Source organism: Cetorhinus maximus, unplaced genomic scaffold (assembly GCF_964194155.1).
Source record: "Cetorhinus maximus unplaced genomic scaffold, sCetMax3.hap1.1 HAP1_SCAFFOLD_830, whole genome shotgun sequence".
NCBI classification, from domain to species: Eukaryota; Metazoa; Chordata; class Chondrichthyes; order Lamniformes; family Cetorhinidae; genus Cetorhinus; species Cetorhinus maximus.
The window spans coordinates 48888-70525 of NW_027596772.1; the positions used below are offsets into that span (position 1 = coordinate 48888).

Genomic DNA, 21638 nt, shown 5'->3' on the forward strand with positions numbered 1-21638 from the left:
CCGACAGTGCGGAGCCCCCTCAGTGTCGACCCTCCGGCAGCACGGAGCCCCCTCAGTACTGACCCTCCGACAGCGCGGAGCCCCCTCAGTACTGACCCTCCGACAGCGCGGAGCCCCCTCAGTGTCGACCCTCCGACAGCGCGGAGCCCCCTCAGTGTCGACCCTCCGACAGCGCGTAGACCCCTCAGTACTGACCCTCCGACAGCGCGGAGCCCACTCAGTACTGACCCTCCGACAGCGCGGAGCCCCCTCAGTGTCGACCCTCCGACAGCGCGGAGCCCCCTCAGTGTCGACCCTCCGACAGCGCGGAGCCCCCTCAGTGTCGACCCTCCGACAGAGCGGAGCCCCCTCAGTGTCGACCCTCCGACAGCGCGGAGCCCCCTCAGTGTCGACCCTCCGACAGCGCGGAGCCCCCTCAGTGTCGACCCTCCGACAGCGCGGAGCCCCCTCAGTGTCGACCCTCCGACAGAGCGGAGCCCCCTCAGTGTCGACCCTCCGACAGCGCGGAGCCCCCTCAGTGTCGACCCTCCGACAGAGCGGAGCCCCCTCAGTGTCGACCCTCCGACAGCGCGGAGCCCCCTCAGTGTCGACCCTCCGACAGCGCGGAGCCCCCTCAGTGTCGACCCTCCGACAGCGCGGAGCCCCCTCAGTGTCGACCCTCCGACAGCGCGGAGCCCCCTCAGTGTCGACCCTCCGACAGCGCGGAGCCCCCTCAGTGTCGACCCTCCGACAGCGCGGAGCCCCCTCAGTACTGACCCTCCGACAGGAGAATGTATTTATAGCAGAACGAGGGTTTGCAGTCGGTGAAAGAACAACATGGAAGAAGTGACAGATGGTCCTTTGGGGTGGGGCGAGGGGACATTGGAAGCGAGAAGGATAGCAAGTGGGGCAAAAAAGGAGATATATCAATGAATAAAAATGAGCTGAAACAATAAAAGCACTTTCATGACTGGAAGTTGTTGAACTCCATGTTAAGTCTGCTGTTTCTCCAGTTTGCTGTTCTGCTTTGGTGGCTCGGGTCAATTCTTCCACAAGTTCTCCAACCCTGGAATTGGGGAGAAATTGGTGCCTTCTCTCCACCCAGAAACTGAACTGGACTAGCCATATAAACACCGTGGCTACAAGAGCTGGCCAGGGGCTGGGAATCCTGCGGTGAGTAACTCACCTCCTGACTCCCCAAAGCCTGTCCACCATCTACAAGGTGCAAGTCAGGAGTGTGATGGAATACTCCCCACTTGCCCTGGATGAGTGCAGCTCCCACAACACCCAAGAAGCTCAACACCATCCAGGACAAAGCAGCCCCGCTTGATTGGCACCGCATCCACAAACGTTCACTTTCTCCACCACCGACGCACAGTAGCAGCAGCGTGTGTACCATCTACAAGATGTACTGGAGAAACTCACCAAGGCTCCTTAGACAGCACCTTCCAAACCCACCACCACTACCATCTAGAAGGACAAGGGCAGCAGATAGTTGGGAAGACCACCACCTGGAAGTTCCCCTCTAAGCCACTCACCGTCCTGACTTGCAAATCCATCGGCCGTTCCTTCACTGTCGCTGGGTCAAAATCCTGGAGCTCCCTCCCTGACAGCACTGTGGGTGTTCCTACACCACATGGACTGCAGCAGTTCAAGGAGGCAGCTCATCACCACCTTCTAAAGGGGCAATTAGGGATGGGCAATAAATGCTGGCCCGGCCAATGACGCCCACATGAATGAATTAAAAAATCCCACTCCCTCCCCCACCCTAACGAGTGACCAGTATTGTTCCATGAAAGTCCCAAACTGCCTCAGCTGATGAACACATGAAGATGTCCAAAAGGAGGAAATCAGTATTCCAATCTTTACAGAAACTCACACCACCCTGGGAATGTTGTTTGAACAAAGTGGTTTAATTTATTTTACACAAAAGAAAAAAGAAATTTAATGAGACATTCAGAATAAGCCATTTAACTCGCGCTTAACTGACGGTCAATAAATACTGAGTTTTATAAAAGTTTCTCCCATTCACCAGTTGGAGAGCAGTAACACTGTGTTGGTCCGCTGTGATTTTTCTCCAATATCTGTAAAGACTTGGAGAGACATGAACTGGGTGAGGGTCTGGGTAAGGGGCTTCCACTCACCCCACTGGGGAGCTTGTGTCCCTGGGTTACTGGGGTGGAAACACAAGTCACTGTTTGAGGGTGGGAATGGGCAATGGCAGCAGGACAGCAGACCAGAGGATCACTGTGTTAACACACTGCGGCCTTTGGTATGAATAAACACAGCAAGCTGATTCAGGAGGCCATTCAGAGATAGGGACCCTTCCCCTAACCTGGGAGAAAGATACAGGAACATGGGAATAACTATTCCCACATTAAGGAAGAAGAGCTAAAAAATCCCAGGGATCCAGAGTTGTTCCTCAACACCTCATCCTCAGGAAACAATTCCCCAAATCCCTTTTAAACAATTTTTGGATTTAAAAAATTTAAATTGCTCAATGTATATTGCACAGAAAACACACTCTTTTGAGTGCTAGAGTTTGTCCTAATGTCTTCAGCAATCCATTCGCCAGGCACCTTCTGGAGCCTCACTCAGTGGATGTTGATGGGCTATTTGGCTATGATAAGCATCACAGCTAAGTTTCTTACCCAAGAGAGGCTCTGAGATTTCAACAGGAGCGAATGGAGAGTGATCAGCAGCAGGAAATAAAATAAAAGTGCAAAAACATTAAATATTCCACAAGCCAGATAGATGATAATTTAACAAATACATATTAACAGAGACTCTGGGGTATTTCACACACTCCCCCTGTAAACATGATAAATAACAATCACCTGTCAGGCAATGTGGACACACCTCATATTTTCAAAGATACCTGAGTTTTTAGAACAGATTTATAATACAGAGACGGCTTCAATTATATATAAAGTATACACAGACCCACAGGAGCAGCAGTGTAAACCCACAAACACACATAGGCAGTGTGGGCCTTACACACACACGTGAGTAGTGAATGTTATATACAGCAACATTTCTCTCTGACTCATTCACACACACACACCTCGCTCACACACACACTGCGCTCACACACACACACACACCGCACTCACACACACACACACACACACACCGCGCTCACACACACACACTCACACACCTCGCTCACACACACACACCGCGCTCACACACACACACAGCTCAGCCACTTGCAAACATGCCCATGGGTGTTAGAATGGAGCAGTTAAGCACAGGGTTGGCACAGCTCAGTGGGAGCGAGGTATCCGATCCCTCTGCTAGCCAGGACCTTCATCACTTGTGCCTTTTGCCGATCTTCGAGCAGTGGGCCTGCACCTGAGGCAGGAGGAAGCCTGGGGGAGGTTGCAGGGCCTTGTCCAGTCCGGGTATCAAGTAGTAGCTGATGAGGGGGACGGGTTGGTAGAATGTGGCATACTGCACCGGCTTGTGAGGGTACAGAGGCCACGCAGAAGTGCACTGGGAGAAACTTCCAGAAACCTAAGGGATAAAATTATTGAATCAATTAAACATGACAAATCAAACACACAAGCTCCATTTAATCCCCAGCCCCGTCTCCACAGGCCATGTGCAAGGACTTGCATTTCTCTAGCGCCTTTCCCCACCTCAGGACGTCCCAAAGTGTTTCACAGCCAATGAAGTAATTTATTTGAAGTGTGGTCACTGTTGTAAATAGAGGAAATGTGGGCAGCCAACAAATGCACAGCCAGTTCCCACAGATAGAAAGAGAGACAGACTGTGTTCGGGAGGGAGTGAGTGAGTTTAGGGAGGGAATTCCAGAGCTTAGGGCCCCCAGGCAGCTGAAGACATGGCCGCCAATGGCAGAGCGATGGGAAGCGGGGGATGGTCAAGAGGCCAGAATTGGAGGAGCGCAGAGATCTCGGAGGGTTGTAGGGGCTGGAAGAGGTTACAGAGATAGGGAGGGTTGTAGGGTCTGGAGGAGATTACGGAGATAGGGAGGGTTGTAGGGGCTGGAGGAGGTTACTGAGATAGGGTTGTAGGGGCTGGAGGAGGTTACAGAGATAGGGAGGGTTGTAGCGGCTGGAAAAGGTAAAAAAGATATGGTTGTAGGGGCTGGAGGAGATTACGGAGATAGGGCGGGTTGGGGCTGGAGGAGGTTATGGTGATAGGGAGGGTTGTAGGGGCTGGAGGAGGTTACAGAGATAGGGTTGTAGGGGCTGGAGGAGATTATGGAGATAGGGAGGGTTGGGGCTGGAGGAGGTTATGGTGATAGGGAGGGTTGTAGGGGCTGGAGGAGGTTACAGAGATAGGGTTGTAGGGGCTGGTGGAGGTTACAGAGATAGGGTTGTAGGGGCTGGTGGAGATTACGGAGATAGGGAGGGTTCCAGGGGTTTATAGAAATAGGGAGGGGTGAGGAAGGATTTGAAATAAGGATGAAATTTTTTTTTAGAAACGGAGGTGTTGCTGGACCAGGAGCCAGTGTAGGTCAGTGAGCGACAGGATAGTGATGGGTGAACGGGACTCAATGTGAGTTAGGGTCTGGGGGCAGTTGAGTTTTTGATGAGTTTCCAGGGGTAGAAGGTGGGAGATCGGCCCGGAGAGTATTGGAACCATTCACTCCGACCCCTCCCAGCACTGGGTGCTCAATGTTCTCTTTACCTTGCCAGTAGCTTCAGCTGTTTTTGCTGCAGTTTCCTTCACTGTTTGACCTTTGGCATGATCCCCTTCATCTGACGAAGTCTCCGAGTGGCAGTCAGGTGTGCTGCACTCCAAGGACGCGCTGCCTTGCTCAGAGTCTAACGATGCCGCCCTCCTGGAGTCTTGTCCAAACTGAGCGACAGTGAAAGGCAGACTCCCATCACTACACCTGCAGGAATTTCAAATGAAGATTTAGTGGGAATCGGGTCAGGCAGCAACACGCGAGACACAGCCACTAACAACCTGGTATAAACAACAAACACCCACACAAACTGGCAGAACACAGCCGAGGGAAGGTTTACCGTACAGTGAAGGAGAGACAGAGAGCACACCAGTGAGAGAGAGAGACAGACAGACACAATTCCCCCTTTGGAAGTTCCTGTTGAATCTGCATCCACCCCCCTTTCAGGCAGCGCCTTCCAGATTACAACAACTCGCTGTGTAAAAAAAATTCTCATCTCCCCCTCTGGTTCCGATTCCCTTCAATCTGTGTCCCTCTGGTTACCGACCCTCCTGCCACTGGAAACACTTTCTCCTTATTGACTCTAACCAAACCCCCTCATGATTTTGAACATCTCGATTCAATCTCCCCCTTAACCTTCTCTGCTCTAAGGAGAACAATCCCAGCTTCCCCAGTCTCTCCACATGAACTGAAGTCCCTCTTCCCTGGCGCCATTCGAGTCAATCTCCCCCTCACCCTCCCCAAGGCCTCGCCTTCCCTCCTAAAGTGTGAGGCAGTCGGAATCGGACACAATTCTCCAGATGAGCTCCTTGTGTTTGTCTCTGCGGTGACTGTGTTGCTAAACCATCCAGGTGAAGACTTACCTGCAGCACACCTCCTGGGGATCAATCCACAACGTAATCTCTTTGGGCAGTCTCAACTGGTTATATTCCAGATCACAGTCTTGACAAGCGAGCAACAAGGATGGGTCTGCTTTATGTTTCCTGTTTATCCGAATGCATCTACCAGGGAGAGAAAAAATATACTGAAGGATCCAAGAGGACAGACATTAGACCATCCAGAACCCTACTGGCCCTTTTCCCAAGTTGTACCAAGTCCTGTTCAGCCATCACCCCGTCACTCACTGACATACATTAGCTCCCAGTCCAACAACGCCTCCATTTTAAAACTTTCATCCTTGTTTCCAAAACTGTCCCCACAACCCTCCCTATCTCTGTAACCTCCTCCAGCCCCTACAACCCTCCCCATCTCTGTAACCTCCTCCAGCCCCTACAACCCTCCCCATCTCTGTAACCTCCTCCAGCCCCTACAACCCTCCCCATCTCTGTAACCTCCTCCAGCCTCTACAACCCTCCCTATCTCTGTAACCTCCTCCAGCCCCTACAACCCTCCCTATCTCTGTAACCTCCTCCAGTCCCTACAACCCTCCCCATCTCTGTAACCTCCTCCAGCCCCTACAACCCTCCCTATCTCTGTAACCTCCTCCAGCCTCTACAACCCTCCTTATCTCTGTAACCTCCTCCAGTCCCTACAACTCTCCCCATCTCTGTAACCTCCTCCAGTCCCTACAACCCTCCCTATCTCTGTAACCTCCTCCAGCCCTTACAACCCTCCCTATCTCTATAACCTCCTCCAGCCCCTACAACCCTCCCTATCTCTGTAACCTCCTCCAGCCCCTACAACCCTCCCTATCTCTGTAACCTCCTCCAGCCCCTACAGCCCTCCCTATCTCTGTAATCTCCTCCAAGTTTCTATAGCCCTCCCTATCTCTGTAACCTCCACCAGCCTGACAACCCTCCCTATCTCTGTAACCTCCTCCAGCCCCTACAACCCTCCCTATCTCTGTAAACTCCTCCAGCCCCTACAACCCTCCCTATCTCTGTAACCTCCTCCAGCCCCTACAACCCTCCCTATCTCTGTAACCTCCTCCAGCCCCTACAACCCTCCCCATCTCTGTAACCTCCTCCAGTCCCTACAACCCTCCCTATCTCTGTAACCTCCTCCAGCCCCTACAACCCTCCCTATCTCTGTAACCTCCTCCAGCCCCTACAACCCTATCTATCTCTGTAACCTCCTCCAAGTTTCTATAACCCTCCCTATCTCTGGAACCTCCTCCAGACCGACAACCCTCCAAAATCTCTGCCTTCCTCCAATTGCAGCCCCTTGAGCATCCCCTGATTTCCATCGCTCCACCATTGGTGGCCGTGCCTTCAGCTGCCTGGGGCCCTAAACTCTGGAATTCCCTCCCGAGACCTCTCCACCTCCATCTCCCTTCCTTTAAGATGCCTCTAAAATTTCATTGTCTCAGCTTTAAAGGGGCTTTAAGCGGTTCAGCTGCTCATCCAAATTTAAAACTGAGCAGCGGCGCCACCAGGTGGGGAAAGGCCGGTATTGCAGGGACAACTTCGAGCAACTTTCAAAACAAAGACAATCAATGAACTCTCTCCCCCATCCCCACCGCCTTTCCGATCCCCCTTTTCTCCAATAATTTATATAGATTTTTCTTTTCCCACCTATTTCCATTATTTTTAAATGTATTTCCATCAATTGTTTTATCTCTTACCTTCTAGCCTATTTCGATCCCTTCCCCCCACCCCACCCCCACTAGGGCTACCTGGTACCTTGCTCGTCCTGCTTTCTACCCTTAATGTCCCCATTAGCACATCCCTTAGATAATATCACCACCGTCACCACCTCTTTGCCCTTTAGTCTATGACATCTTTTGGTTATCTCCACCTTATCACTGGCCCTCTATCCAGCTGTACCTGTCCCACCCCCTCTTAAACCTCCTTATATTTCACCTCTTTTCTATTTTTCCTTAGTTCTGTTGAAGAATCATATGGACTCGAAACGTTAACTGTTTTCCTCTCCGCAGATGCTGCCAGACCTGCTGAGTTTTTCCAGGTATTTTTGTTTTTGTTTTGGATTTCCAGCATCTGCAGTTTTTTTGCTTTTTTCAAAACAAAGACTTGCTTATCTCTGGCGCCTTCACCACCCCAGGATGTCCCAAAACCTTTCACAGCCAATGAAATACTCATTCAAAAGTATGTTCACTGTGTAATGTCGGAGACGTGGCGGCCAATTTGTGCACAGCAAGCTCCCACAAACATTAATGTGACAATGACCCAGATCATCTGTTTTTTTAGTGATGTTGGTTGAGGGGTAAATATTGGCCCCAGGACCTTCCCCCTGCTCCTCTTCCAAATAGTGGCCGTGGGATCATTTACACCCACCAAGGAGGCAGACGGGAACTTTGGTTTAAAGTTTCACCTGAAGGCCAGCATCTCCTTTGGCACCGACCCTCTGACAGCGCGGCGCCCCCTCGGCACTGGCACTGTGGAGTGTCGGCCTGGATTATGGGGCTGAAGTCTCTGGGGTGGAGACTCAAACCCAGGACTTGTTCCATCTGCTCTCGCAAGTGGATGGACAATGTCCCTCAGCGCAATGCAAGAAATAGTGAGGAGGGTCCTCCCTGGTGTGCTGTCCAATATTTTATGCTCTTTCAGGGGGAAGCTCGATAAAAACATGGGGGGGTGGGGGGCCAGGAATAGAAGGATATGGTGATGGGGTGAGATGAACAGGGGGTGGGAGGAGGCTCGTGTGGAGCAGAAACACTGGCACGGAGCAGATGGGCTGAATGGCCCGTTTCTGTGCTGTAATATTCTAGCCATTGTACTGGGCGGCTCTGCTGTTTGCTTACCTGTATGCTTGTCCTTTGCTGGGATTGGCTGGGTACCAGTGATTCTGGTATTTTCGGTACAGTATCGCAGTGAGCTTCTCCCCAAACTCCTCGATCTTTTCCTGATGTAGCCTGCTGCGATTCCTGACCATGCTGACCAGGAAGGACACTCCGGCTCCGATCTCCTCCTTCATCGTCTCCTGGTGTATCTGCGGGGGGAAGGTGGGGGTGTTTAGAGATTAACCTGTTCAGAGTGTGTTACAGTCGGGGATGTTGGGGTTGGGTGAGGGAGGGGGGTGGGGAGAAGGGTGATGGAATATAGAGATCATGTTCGGGCTGCTGGAATGACCCCTTTGTGTCAACAACATCCCACCCCCACCACCAGCAACTCTTTGACCTGCCCCCCCCACAATAGTGATGGCTGGCGAGCTATTTGACTGTGGTAGGCATTGCTGACAAGACCCTTCTGGAACACGCACCTGGATACAGACAGACTGTTTCCTCTTGTGTGTGGGGGAGACCAGAACTAGGGACCATCGATATAAGATCATCACTAATAAACCCAATGGGGAATTCAGGAGAAACCTCTTTACCCAGAGAGTGGGGAGAATGTGGAACTCGCTCCCACAGGGAGTGGTGGAGGTGAATAGTATCGATGTGTTTTAGGGGGAAGCTGGATAAACACATGAGGGAGAAAGGAATGGAAGGATAGGGTGATGAGGTGAGATGGAGAGGGGGGTGGTGGAGGAGGCCCGTGTGGAGCAGAAACACCGGCACGGAGCAGATGGGCCGAATGGCCTGCTGTATATCCGGTGAAGAACTCACATTTCTGTAACGCCTTTAACCGCTGCAAGATATCCCAAAGAGCCTCACAGCCAAATGACTCCCTTCCATTTATGAAGTGGGGGTCACCATCGTAATGGGGGGAAAAGCAAAAGCCAATTTGCGCACAGCAAGATCCCACAAAGGACAATGCGATAGTGACCCAGATCCGATTTTTATTTGACAGCGATATTCATTGGGGTGGGGGCGGGGGGTGGTTGAATATTAGCCTCACAACATTAAAACGGAAAAGGTTATAAAGGTAAATGGGAGGACGTGGAGACAGGGACAAGGAGCCAGTCCTTACTCCAGATGTTGTTCATAGTCACACAGCAGGAGAAGGACATCCCTCTCTCGGACAGAACACTTTGCATTCAATGTCCGAGCGTAAAACAGTAAAAGTGAGAGTCAATCTCACATCCAAATTGCACTGAAGTCTGCCATCCTTCAGATTGTTAAAACTGTCCTCAGGTGAAACAGCTGATTTTTGTAAACATGTTGTTTTGTTTCTAACTGCGGTGGATTCAGAGACACAAGCTCCATGGAAGCCCTGTCGGCCCAGCAAAGTGAGTCAGTGTCTCAGTCCGTCGCACACTTACTTCTGACTCACAGGGTTGTGGGCACCAGCCCCCCCAGTACAAAGATCAGGAGCTCACAATCCAGACTGACATTCGGCCAAGGGGGGCGTCGCGGGGAGATCCTACGGCCACTATTTGGAAGAAGAGCAGGGGGGTGGGGGGGGGGGGTGGTGGGGAGAGTTCTCCCCGTGGTCCTGGGGCCAATATTTATCCCTTAAACAACATCACTAAAAAAAACCCCAGATGATCTGAGTCATTATCACATTGCTGTTTGTGGGATCTTGCTGTGCGTAAATTGTCTGCGTTTCCTACATTACAACAGTGACCTCACACAAAAAAAATGGTCCTTCGTTGGCTGTGAAAGGCTTTGGGACGTCCTGAGGTGGGGAAAAGCGCTACTTTCCCTGAGTAACTCTGGTGCCACTGTCCAGGAAGGTGTCCATATCAAACATCCTCCCCCAGTGTCCATTACAGGCCCCACAGAAACCGCAACTACCCTCAGTCTTCAGGTCACACGGGGGCATTTTTGTTTTTCCAATTGCAGGGCGGAGCTAACACTTCCTGAGGGGCCGAGTAACAGAAAACCAAATCTCTCCTGTTCCTCCCTGGGAGAAAATAACTCCAAAAACTACAGCATCAAATAGAAGAAATTTAATAAACACACTCTCTCTCTCACACACACATACTCTCTCACACACATACACACACTCTCACTCACACACACACGCTCTCTCTCTCACACACATCTCTCTCACACACACACATAGCCTCTCCCACACACTCTCTCTCACACACATACACACTCTCTCACACGTACACACTCTCTCACACACACACACGCTCTCTCTCTCACACACACATACTCTCTCTCACACGTACACACGCTCTCTCCCTCACACACACTCTCTCTCTCAAACACACACGCTCTCTCTCACACACAGACACTCTCACACACACAGGCTCCCTCTCTCACACAAATCTCTCTCTCACACACACGCTCTCTCTCACACACATACACTCTCACACACACACGCTCCCTCTCTCACACACATCTCTCTCTCACACACACACACGCTCTCTCTCTCTCACACACATCTCTCTCTCACACACACTCTCTCACACACACACGCTCTCTCTCTCTCACACACTCTCTCACACACATCTCTCTCACACACACGCTCTCTCTCTCTCTCACACACATTCTCTCTCTCACACACACACACGCTCTCTCTCTCTCTCACACACATACTCTCTCACACACACACACGCTCTCTCTCTCTCACACACACACTCTCCTGGACTCAAAAATTGGGATTCCCCAAACACACACCAATATCTAACTTTCATTTCGAACTCTTCAGACCCGCGCCCCCATCCCCCGACCCCCACCCACCAGAGCTGGCAGCAACCCATCCACCCTGAGTGATCCCGAATGAATCAATCAATCACTCTTACAAACTACAAGCAGCGCAGTATAAACTTCAAAACTGGAAACCAAATCCACGTGTTCACCTAAGGGACCATCTCAAAAACATCACCTTTTCTAAAAAAAAAAGTGGGGAGGTGCTGAACCATGAACTGTGCCTTAACGAAACCCACTCCCCCACTGAGAAAGTATATCATTCCTCTAACGCGGCCATCAATTCTGCTTATGTCCCCCAACCTCCTCTCCTGGAGACAGTGCCGATTGTTCGATGGTCCCTAAAATCAACCCGTGGCGGCAGAGACAGAGAGTTTGTATTCAGCGTTGGGACACAGCACATTAAACTGACCCGCTGGCTCGAAACGTTAACTCTTGATCTCTCTCTCTCTCTCTCGCCAGAGATGTGCTCAGACTTGATGGGTTTTCCCAGCTATTTTCTGTTTTTGTTTCGTGTGCCGGTCAAAGTTCAGTTCGGAAGAAAAAGTGATTGTGGCACCTTGCATCAACAGGCACAACTTTAAAAAGCTCACCAACTAACTCTGAAAAAAGATATTTTCTCCTGCAACATGGTTTAAAAAAAAGACTTACAGATGTAAGTAACCAGGTTACTTACCATTTGATAGCCAATTGCAAACCAACACTTCTCTGGCAGGAAAAAGTTTAAGGCCAACTTCTGAAAAACTTTTCTAAACTTGTTTCCTGTTATTTTGTTCACTAATATATGTCTACATATATATATTATATATATTTAAATCTCTACTCACCAGAGATGCTTTCGCCTCCTCGATTCACGTCCAGACTTGTGGCTGCAAAATGTGTGAGAGATTTTATCAAACTGCCCTCAGTCATTGCCAGAAATTTACATCAAGAAGATGATTCAAACTGTGTCCCCAGCCAACGAGAGGACGTCCCTTCCGACACACATCAATGACCATACAAGGCAGGGGTTGACGTCAGCCGCGCCCCGCCCACTTCTTAAAGGCGCCTTCGCCACTGTTAAGCAGCAAGAATAAGTGAATGGGGGACATGCATTTATCTAGCGCCGCTCACCGCCTCAGGGCGTCCCATCCCGCTTTATGGCCCCAAACAATGAAGTACTTTAATTTCTGAACTCTGCTCACTGCTGTAATGCAGGGAAGTCGGTAGCCAATTTGCACACAGCAAGATCCTTCATCAATCTGAGGATAACCCAGGTCATCAGTTTCTTTTTAGTGGTTTTGGTTCCAGGACATGGGGAGAACCCCCACCCCACTCTTCTTAAATATAGTGCCCATGGGATCTTTTACACCCACCTGAGACGGCAGACGGGACCCAGCTTTAATGTCTCATCTGAAAGACGGCACCTCAGGCAGTGCAGCACCCCCTCAGTACTGACCCTCCGACAGTGCAGCACCCCCTCAGTACTGACCCTCCGACAGTGCAGCACACCCTCAGTACTGACCCTCCGACAGTGCGGCACACCCTCAGTACTGACCCTCCGACAGTGCGGCACTCCCTCAGTACTGACCCTCCGACAGTGCGGCACTCCCTCAGTACTGACCCTCCGACCGTGCAGCACCCACTCAGTACTGACCCTCCGACAGTGCAGCACCCCCTCAGTACTGACCCTCCGACAGTGCAGCACCCCCTCAGTACTGACCCTCCGTACTGCAGCACCCCGTCAGTACTGAGGGAGCACTGCACTGTCAGAGGGTCAGTACTGAGGGAGCACTGCACTGTCAGAGGGTCAGTACTGAGGGAGTGCTGCACTGTCGGAGGGTCAGTACTGAGGGGGTGCTGCACTGTCAGACGGTCAGTACTGAGGGAGTGCTGCACTGTCGGAGGGCCTGTACCAAGGAAACGCTGCCTTGTCAGATTTGTCATCTTTCAGATGAGACATTAAACCCCCGTCTGCCCTCTCAGGTGAGTATAAAACATCCCATGGCCTCTATTTGGAAGAAGAGCAGGGGGGAGCTCTCCTGGTTTCCTGGGGGCCAATATTTACACCTCCAACAACATCAGTAAAAAAGCAGATGGTCTGGGGCCATAATCACATTGCTGTTTGTGGGATCTTGCTGTGTGCTTCTGTGTTTCTTATAACAGTGAGCTCACTGCAAAAGAAATCCTTCATTGGCTGTGAAATGCTTCGGGATGTCCTGAGGTGGGGGAAAGGCGCTAGAGAAATGCAAGTCCTTTGTTTACCATGAGTTTAGGTTAATCTTAATCCTACATATGCATGTATACACAACCAAGGGTATCTTACACAAAGGCACAGTGTTAGTGAGGAGGCTCCCTCTCTCTTCAATTCCACCTCATCCCCACACTCTCTGCCATTGCCTTATCTTGACACCATGGACAGAGCCTGTATTGTACATTTAAAGGAATTTATTGATGTCAGCCTGGTCACTTGTTTCATTTTGTGGAAAACCTGGGGTTTGATCCCAAGGGGAACAGAATTAAAACTCGCTCCGTTACTCCTGGATAAGAGAAGGCACTTTGTACAGTGACATAGACAGGATTTGATGACACAGGATTTCATATATGCGGCACAGAAACAGGCCATTCAGCCCATCTGCTCCGTGCTGGTGTTTCTGCTGCACACGAGCCTCCTCCCATCTCACCCCATCTCACCCCATCGCCATATCCTTCTATTCCTTTCTCCCTCATGTGTTTATCCTGCTTCACCCTTAACTACATCGACACTATTCACTTCGACCACTCCCTGTGGGAGCGAGTTCCACATTCCCCCCATTCTCTGGGTAAAGACGTTTCTCCGGAATTCCCCATTGGATTTATTAGTGACGATCTTATATGGATGACCCCTAGTTCTGGTCTCCCCTCCCACCAGAGGAAACACTCCCTCTGTATCCACTCCATCGAAACCTTTCTGAATTTAAAATACCTCGATGAGGTCACCCCCCTCAGCCTTCTCTTTTCTAGAGAACAAAGACCCAGCCCGTCCATCCTGTCCTCATATAAACTCATGTGAGTTTACCCTCACATTTCTGGGATCATCATTGTAAATCTTCCCTCTCCAGTATCTTGATGTCCTTTCTGTAATATGGTGACCAGAACTGCTCGTGGTAATCTCAGTGCTGTCCAACCAAGTTTTGATGCAGGCTTACCGTCACTACCCTACTTTTCAATTCTATCCCTCCAGATATAATCCCTAGTTTTTGGTTTGATTTTTGCCTTGCCTTGCTAACCTGCGGGAGCAACTCCCACTGTGTGGTCTTATTTGCACTCTGAAGGTGTTGGGGGAAACCTGCGCATGCAGTTAAATAACTCCCCGTGATTCAGGCTCGAGTGTATAGTCCAAATGCAAGGTTATTACTCAGGCATCAATCGTATAGTGACGATTACAGTTATCGATTCCAAACAGCCTGACTTATTGTAGGCTGGAGCTGATCCGACAAGGTGTCTGTAGATGTTGGACTCCCGACTGTCCTGTGACTTCTGAGCTTAAGGGAGCTGTTCCCTGGTATATTGTCTACCTTTTCCGTGTGAGTTATATTACACGGTACCCAGGATGTACGTTGAACTGAGTTGCTTCTCATCCACCCTCCAGAGTTGACATCACCGCTGTCTTGAGGATTTAACTGTTTAAGAAGTGATCACTAGAAAGGGAACAGACCGACCGAGACAGCCTCAAATCATTAAATGTTACTGGGTGGGGGGGGGCGCTCCCGATATTCTGGCCAACCCCCAGTATTCGCACCAGATTTGGGGGCACATCCAACGTGTCTCCTGGCAGAAACAGAACGTGCTAGAAAAACTCAGGAGGTTTGGCAGTGCGCTGCGCAGAGGGGGAAGAGGGAGGTAATACCTCCTGACAGTTTCTCCTCCCATTGTTCTGGCCAATAACTGATGTTGGCAAAATTAAAACTCTGGTAATCACATTGAGATGTGATTAAATATTCGACCCGAGAGAATTCTAACAGTTGGTTAAAGAATTGGTTTCCATACATGGTTGACAGTCCCAGGTGAATGAATATTTAGCCAGAATCTGTTACCATCAGAGTCCAGTTATATTAAAAAACAATGACTGCATTTGTATAGCATTTCTAACATAGTAAAACAACCACAAAGCGTTTCACAGGAGCCTAAAAGAGACAGATTTTGACATCGAGCTGCAAAAGGAGATATTCGGACTAAGCATCACCAGTCAAAGACGTACATTTTCATAAAAGATGAGAGAAAGAGAGAAAGGGGCGGAGAGGTTTAGGGAGAGAATTCCAGAGCTCAGGGCCCCAGGCAGCTGAAGGCATGGCCGCCAATGGTGGAGCGATGGGAATCGGGGGATCGTCAAGAGGCCGGAATTGGAGAAGGGCAGAGATCTCGGAGTGTTTTAGGGGCTGGAGGAGGTTACAGAAATAGGGAGGGTTGTAGGGGCGGCGGTGGTTACAGAAATAGGGAGGGTTATAGGGGCTGGAGGAGGTTACAGAGATAGGTAGGGTTGTAGGGGCTGGAGGAGGTTACAGAGATAGGTAGGGTTGTAGGGGCTGGAGGAGGTTACAGAGATACGGAGTGTTGTAGGGGCTGGAGGAGGTTACAGATATAGGGTGTGTTGTAGGGGCGGAGGAGGTTACAGAGATAGGGAGGGTTATAGGGGCTGGAGGAGGTTACAGAGATAGGTAGCGTTGTAGGGGCTTGAGGAGGTTACGGGGATAGGGAGGGTTGTAGGGATGGCGGAGATTACAGAGATAGGGAGGGTTTTAGTGGCTGGAGAAGTTTACAGAGATAGGGAGTGTTGTAGGGGTGGAGGAGGTTTCAGAGATAGGGAGGGTTGTAGGGACTGGAGGAGGTTACAGAGATAGGGAGGGTTGTAGGGGCTGGAGGAGGTTACAGAGATACGGAGTGTTGTAGGGGCTGGAGGAGGTTACAGATATAGGGAGTGTTGTAGGGGCGGATGAGGTTACAGAGAGAGGGAGGGTTGTAGGGTCTGGAGGAGGTTACAGAGATAGGTAGGTTTGTAGGTGCTGGAGGAGGTTACAGAGATAGGGAGGGTTGTAGGGGTGGCGGAGGTTACAGAGATAGGGAGGGTTTTAGGGGCTTGAGAAGGTTACAGAGATAGGGAGTGTTGTAGGGGTGGAGGAGGTTACAGAGATAGGGAGGGTTGTAGGGGTTGGAGGAGGTAACAGAGATAGGGAGGGTTGTAGGGGCTGGAGGAGTTTACAGAGATAGGGAGGGTTGTAGGGACTGGAGGAGGTTACAGAGATAGGGATGGTTGTAGGGTCTGGAGGAGGTTACAGAGATAGGGAGGGTTGTAGGGGTCGGAGGTTGTTAGAGATAGAGTGGGTTGTAGGGCCTTGAGGATGTTACAGAGTTGGGAGGGATGTAATGGTCGGTAGTTGTTACAGAGATAGGGAGGGTTGTAGGGACTGGAGGAGGTTACAGAGATAGGGAGGGTTGTAGGGGATGGAGGAGGTTACAGAGATAGGGAGAGTTGTAGGGTCTGGAGGTGTTTACAGAGATAGGGAGGGCTGTAGGAGTCGGAGGTTGTAACAGATATAGGGAGGGTTGTAAGGACTGGAGGAGGTTACAGAGTTGGGATGGTCGTAGGGTTCGGAGGTTGTTACAGAGATAGGGAGGGTTGTAGGGACTGGTGGAGGTTACAGAGATAGTGAGGGTTGTAGGGACTGGAGGAGTTTACTGAGATAGGGAGAGTTGTAGGGACTGGAGGAGGTTACAGAGATAGGGAGGGTTGTCGTGAATGAAGGAGATTATAGAGATAGCGAGGGTTGCAGGGGCTGGAGGAGGTTACAGAGTTGGGAGGGTTGTAGGGGTCGGAGGTTGTTACAGAGATAGGGGGAGTTGTATGGATTGGAGTAGGTTACAGAGATAGGGAGTGTTGTAGACGCTGGAGAAGGTTACAGGGATAGGGAGGGTTGTAGGTGCGGCGGACATTACAGAGATAGGGTGGGTCGTAGGGGTGGAGGAGGTTACAGAGATAGGCAGGTTTGTAGGGGCTGGTGGAGGTTACAGAGATAGGGAGTGTTGTAGCGACTGGAGCAGTTTACAAAGATATGGAGGGTTGTAGGGGCGGCGGAGGTTACAGAGATAGGGAGGGTTGTAGGGGCTGGAGAATGTTACAGAGATAGGGAGGGTTGTAGGGGTGGCGGAGTTTACGGAGATAGGGAGGGTTGTAGGGACTGGAGGAGTTTACAGAGATAGGGAGTGTTGTAGGGGTGGAGGAGGTTACGGAGATATGGAGGGTTGTAGGGGTTGGAGGAGGTTACAGAGATAGGGAGGGTTGTAGGGGTGGCGGAGTTTACGGAGATAGGGAGGCTTGTAGGGACTGGAGGAGTTTACAGAGATAGGGAGGTTTATACGGGCTGGAGGAGGTTACAGAGATAGGGAGGGTTGTAGGGGCGGTGGAGTTTTCAGAGATAGGGAGGTTTATACGGGCTGGAGGAGGTTACAGAGATAGGGAGGGTTGTAGGGGCGGCGGAGTTTACAGAGATAGGGAGGGTTGTATTGACTGGAGGAGGTTACAGAGATTGGGAGGGTTGTAGGTGCTGGAGGAGGCAACAGAGATAGGGTGGGTTGCAGGGGCTGGAGGAGGTTACAGAGATAGGGAGCATTGTAGAGACTTGAGGAGGTTACAGAGTTGGGAGGGTTGTAGGGGTCGGAGGTTGTTACAGAGATATGGAGGGTTGTAGGGACTGGAGGAGGTTACAGAGATAGGGATGGTTGTAGGTGCTGGAGGAGGTTACAGAGAAAGGGAGGGTTGCTTGGGTTGGATGAGGTTACAGAGATAGGTGGCGTTGTAGTTACTGGAGGAGGTTGCAGAAATAGGGATGGTTCTTGGGGCTTGAGGAGGTTACAGAGATAGGGAGTGTTGTAGGGTCTGGAGGAGTTTACAAAGATGGGGAGGGTTGTAGGCGTCGGAGGTTGTTATAGTGATAGGGAGGGTTGTAGGGACTGGAGGAGGTTACAGAGTTGGGAGAGTTGTAGGGGTCGGAGTTTGGTACAGAGATAGGGAGGCTTGTAGGGACTGGAGGAGGTTACAGAGATAGGGATGGTTGTTGGGACTGGAGGAGGTTATAGAGATAACCTGTTTCATTTTCTGGAAAACCTGGGGTTTGATCCGAAGGGGAACAGAATTAAAACTAGCTCCGTTACCCCTCCAACAACATCAGTAAAAAAGCAGATGGTCTGGGGCCATAATCACATTGCTGTTTGTGGGATCTTGCTGTGTGCTTCTGTGTTTCTTATAACAGTGAGCTCACTGCAAAAGAAATCCTTCATTGGCTGTGAAATGCTTCGGGATGTCCTGAGGTGGGGGAAAGGCGCTAGAGAAATGCAAGTCCTTTGTTTACCATGAGTTTAGGTTAATCTTAATCCTACATATGCATGTATACACAACCAAGGGTATCTTACACAAAGGCACAGTGTTAGTGAGGAGGCTCCCTTTCTCTTCAATTCCACCTCACCCCCACACTCTCTGCCATTGCCTCATCTTGACACCATGGACAGAGCCTGTATTGTACATTTAAAGGAATTTATTGATGTCAGCCTGGTCACTGGTTTCATTTTGTGGAAAACCTGGGGTTTGATTCCAAGGGGAACAGAATTAAAACTCGCTCCGTTACTCCTGGATAAGAGAAGGCACTTTGTACAGTGACATAGACAGGATTTGATGACACAGGATGTCATATATGCGGCACAGAAACAGGCCATTCAGCCCATCTGATCCGTGCTGGTGTTTCTGCTCCACACGAGCCTCCTCCCATCTCACCCCATCTCACCCCATCGCCATATCCTTCTATTCCTTTCTCCCTCATGTGTTTATCCAGCTTCCCCCTTAACTACATCGACACTATTCACTTCCACCACTCCCTGTGGGAGCGAGTTCCACATTCCCCCCACTCTCTGGGTAAAGACGTTTCTCCGGAATTCCCCATTGGATTTATTAGTGACGATCTTATATGGATGACCCCTAGTTCTGGTCTCCCCTCCCACCAGAGGAAACACTCCCTCTGTATCCACTCCATCCAAACCTTTCTGAATTTTAAATACCTCGATGAGGTCACCCCCCTCAGCCTTCTCTTTTCTAGAGAACAAAGACCCAGCCCGTCCATCCTGTCCTCATATAAACTCATGTGAGTTTACCCTCACATTTCTGGGATCATCATTGTAAATCTTCCCTCTCCAGTATCTCGATGTCCTTTCTGTAATATGGTGACCAGAACTGCTCGTGGTAATCTCAGTGCTGTGCAACCAAGTTTTGATGCAGGCTTACCGTCACTTCCCTACTTTTCAATTCTATCCCTCCAGAAATAATCCCTAGTTTTTGGTTTGATTTTTGCCTTGCCTTGCTAACCTGCGAGGGCAACTCCCTCTGTGTGGTCTTATTTGCACTCTGAAGGTGTTGGGGGAAACCTGCGCACGCAGTTAAATAACTCCCCGTGATTCAGGCTCGAGTGTATAGTCCAAATGCAAGGTTATTACTCAGGCATCAATCGTATAGTGACCATTACAGTTATCGATTCAGACAGCCTGGCTTATTGTAGGCTGGAGCTGATCCGACAAGGTGTCTGTAGATGTTGGACTCCCGACTGTCCTGTGACTTCTGAGCTTAAGGGAGCTGTTCCCTGGTATATTGTCTACCTTTTCCGTGTGAGTTCTTTTACACGGTACCCAGGATGTACGTTGAACTGAGTTGCTTCTCATCCACCCTCCAGAGTTGACATCACCGCTGTCTTGAGGATTTAACTGTTTAAGAAGTGAACACTAGAAAGGGAACAGACCGACCGAGACAACCTCAAATCATTAAATGTTACTGGGTGGGGGGCGCTCCCGATATTCTGGCCAACCCCCAGTATTCGCACCAGATTTGGGGGCACATCCAACGTGTCTCCTGGCAGATACAGAACGTGCTAGAAAAACTCAGGAGGTTTGGCAGTGCGCTGCGCAGAGAAAAGACAGAGTTAACATTTTAAGTCCGTATGGCTCTTCTCCAGAGCTGAAGAGATGTAGAAATGTGATGGTCAAAGGAAAGAACTGTGGATGCTGGAAATCCAAAACAAAAACAGGAATACCTGGAGAAAGTTTTTCCAGGTAATTGTGTTTTTGTTTTGGGTTTTTTTAATACTGTTTAAGAGAGTGGGGGCTGGGTGGAACAAAATAGAAGGACAGAGATAGGTGAGAGATCAGGTGAGATTTGACAAAGATGTGTTGGACACAAGACAAATGGAGTGCTAATGATTGTGTTAAAGACGAAAGCAGGTGTTAATAATGGCATGAAGGTCAGACATCAGTAGGTGTTAATAGCAGAACAATGGGTCAGTGCCTCTCTGAAAGCAAAACATGGGAACAAATTGCAGACTGGCCCTTGGTGGGGGTGAAGGTCGGGGGAAGGGGGGGTTTAAAAACCTCCTGACAGTTTCTCCTCCCATTGTTCTGGCCAATAACTGATGTTGGCAAAATTCAAACTCTGGTAATCACATTGAGATGTGATTAAATATTCGACCCGAGAGAATTCTAACAGTTGGTTAAAGAATTGGTTTCCATACATGGTTGACAGTCCGAGGTGAATGAATATTTAACCAGAATCTGTTACAATCAGAGTCCAGTTATATTAAGAAACAATGACTGCATTTGTATAGCATTTCTAAAATAGTAAAACATCCACAAAGCGTTTCACAGGAGCCTAAAAGAGACAGATTTTGACATCGAGCTGCAAAAGGAGATATTAGGACTGAGCATCACCAGTCAAAGACGTACATTTTCATAAAAGATGATAGAAAGAGAGAAAGGGGCGGAGAGGTTTAGGGAGAGAATTCCAGAGCTCAGGGCCCCAGGCAGCTGAAGGCACGGCCGCCAATGGTGGAGCGATGAGAATCGGGGGATGGTCAAGAGGCCGGAATTGGAGAAGGGCAGAGATCTCGGAGTGTTGTAGGGGCTTGAGGAGGTTACAGAAATAGGGAGGGTTGTAGGGGCGGAGGAGGTTACAGAGATAGGGAGGGTTGTAGGGGCTGGAGGAGGTTACAGAGATAGGGAGGTTTGTAGGGGCTGGAGGAGGTTACAGAGATAGGGAGGGATGTAGGGGCTGGAGGAAGATACAGAGATACGGAGTGTTGTAGGGGTTGGAGGAGGTTACAGATATAGGGAGTGTTGTAGGGGCGGAGGAGGTTACAGAGATAGGGAGGGTTATGGGGCTGGAGGAGGTTACAGAGATAGATAGGGTTGTAGGGGCTGGAGGAGGTTACAGAGATAGGGAGGGTTGTTGGGGCGGAGGAGGTTACAGAGATAGGGAGGGTTATAGGGGCTGGAGGAGGTTACAGAGATAGGGAGGGTTGTAGGGGCTGGAGGAGCTTACAGAGATAGGGAGGGTTGTTGGGGCGGAGGAGGTTACGGAGATAGGGAGGGTTATAGGGGCTGGAGGAGGTTACAGAGATAGGGAAGGTTGTAGGGGCTGGAGGAGGTTACAGAGATAGGGAGGGTTGCAGGGGCTGGAGGAGGTTACAGAGATACGGAGTGTTGTAGGGGCTGGAGGAGGTTACAGATATAGGGAGT

At 50.2% G+C, this 21638-nt stretch overlaps 2 protein-coding genes across 2 annotated transcripts in view; one reads left to right on the top strand and one right to left on the bottom strand.

The window, feature by feature from the left end:
* Window positions 1-21638, top strand: part of LOC144674854 (ICOS ligand-like) — a 65342-nt gene that overhangs the window by 21509 nt on the left and 22195 nt on the right. The window lies entirely within an intron of this gene.
* On the bottom strand, window positions 3173-8509 carry LOC144674853 (protein BTG3-like). Its single transcript, XM_078536024.1, has 4 exons — window positions 8337-8509; window positions 5500-5637; window positions 4636-4843; window positions 3173-3495 (listed from the first exon to the last, which is right to left on the bottom strand). Exons 1-4 carry the CDS (start codon window positions 8507-8509, stop codon window positions 3292-3294), a joined length of 723 nt encoding a protein of 240 aa, XP_078392150.1. The 3' UTR covers window positions 3173-3291.

Coding starts and splice junctions, on each gene's coding strand:
- LOC144674853 (XM_078536024.1), bottom strand. CDS start 8,509: ATGAAGGAGGAGATCGGAGCCGGAGTGTCCTTCCTGGTCAGCATGGTC. Junction 4,844..5,499: donor CCCCAGGAGGTGTGCTGCAG/GTAAGTCTTCAC, acceptor AAATTCCTGCAG/GTGTAGTGATGGGAGTCTGC. Junction 3,496..4,635: donor CAGCTGAAGCTACTGGCAAG/GTAAAGAGAACA, acceptor TTTATCCCTTAG/GTTTCTGGAAGTTTCTCCCA.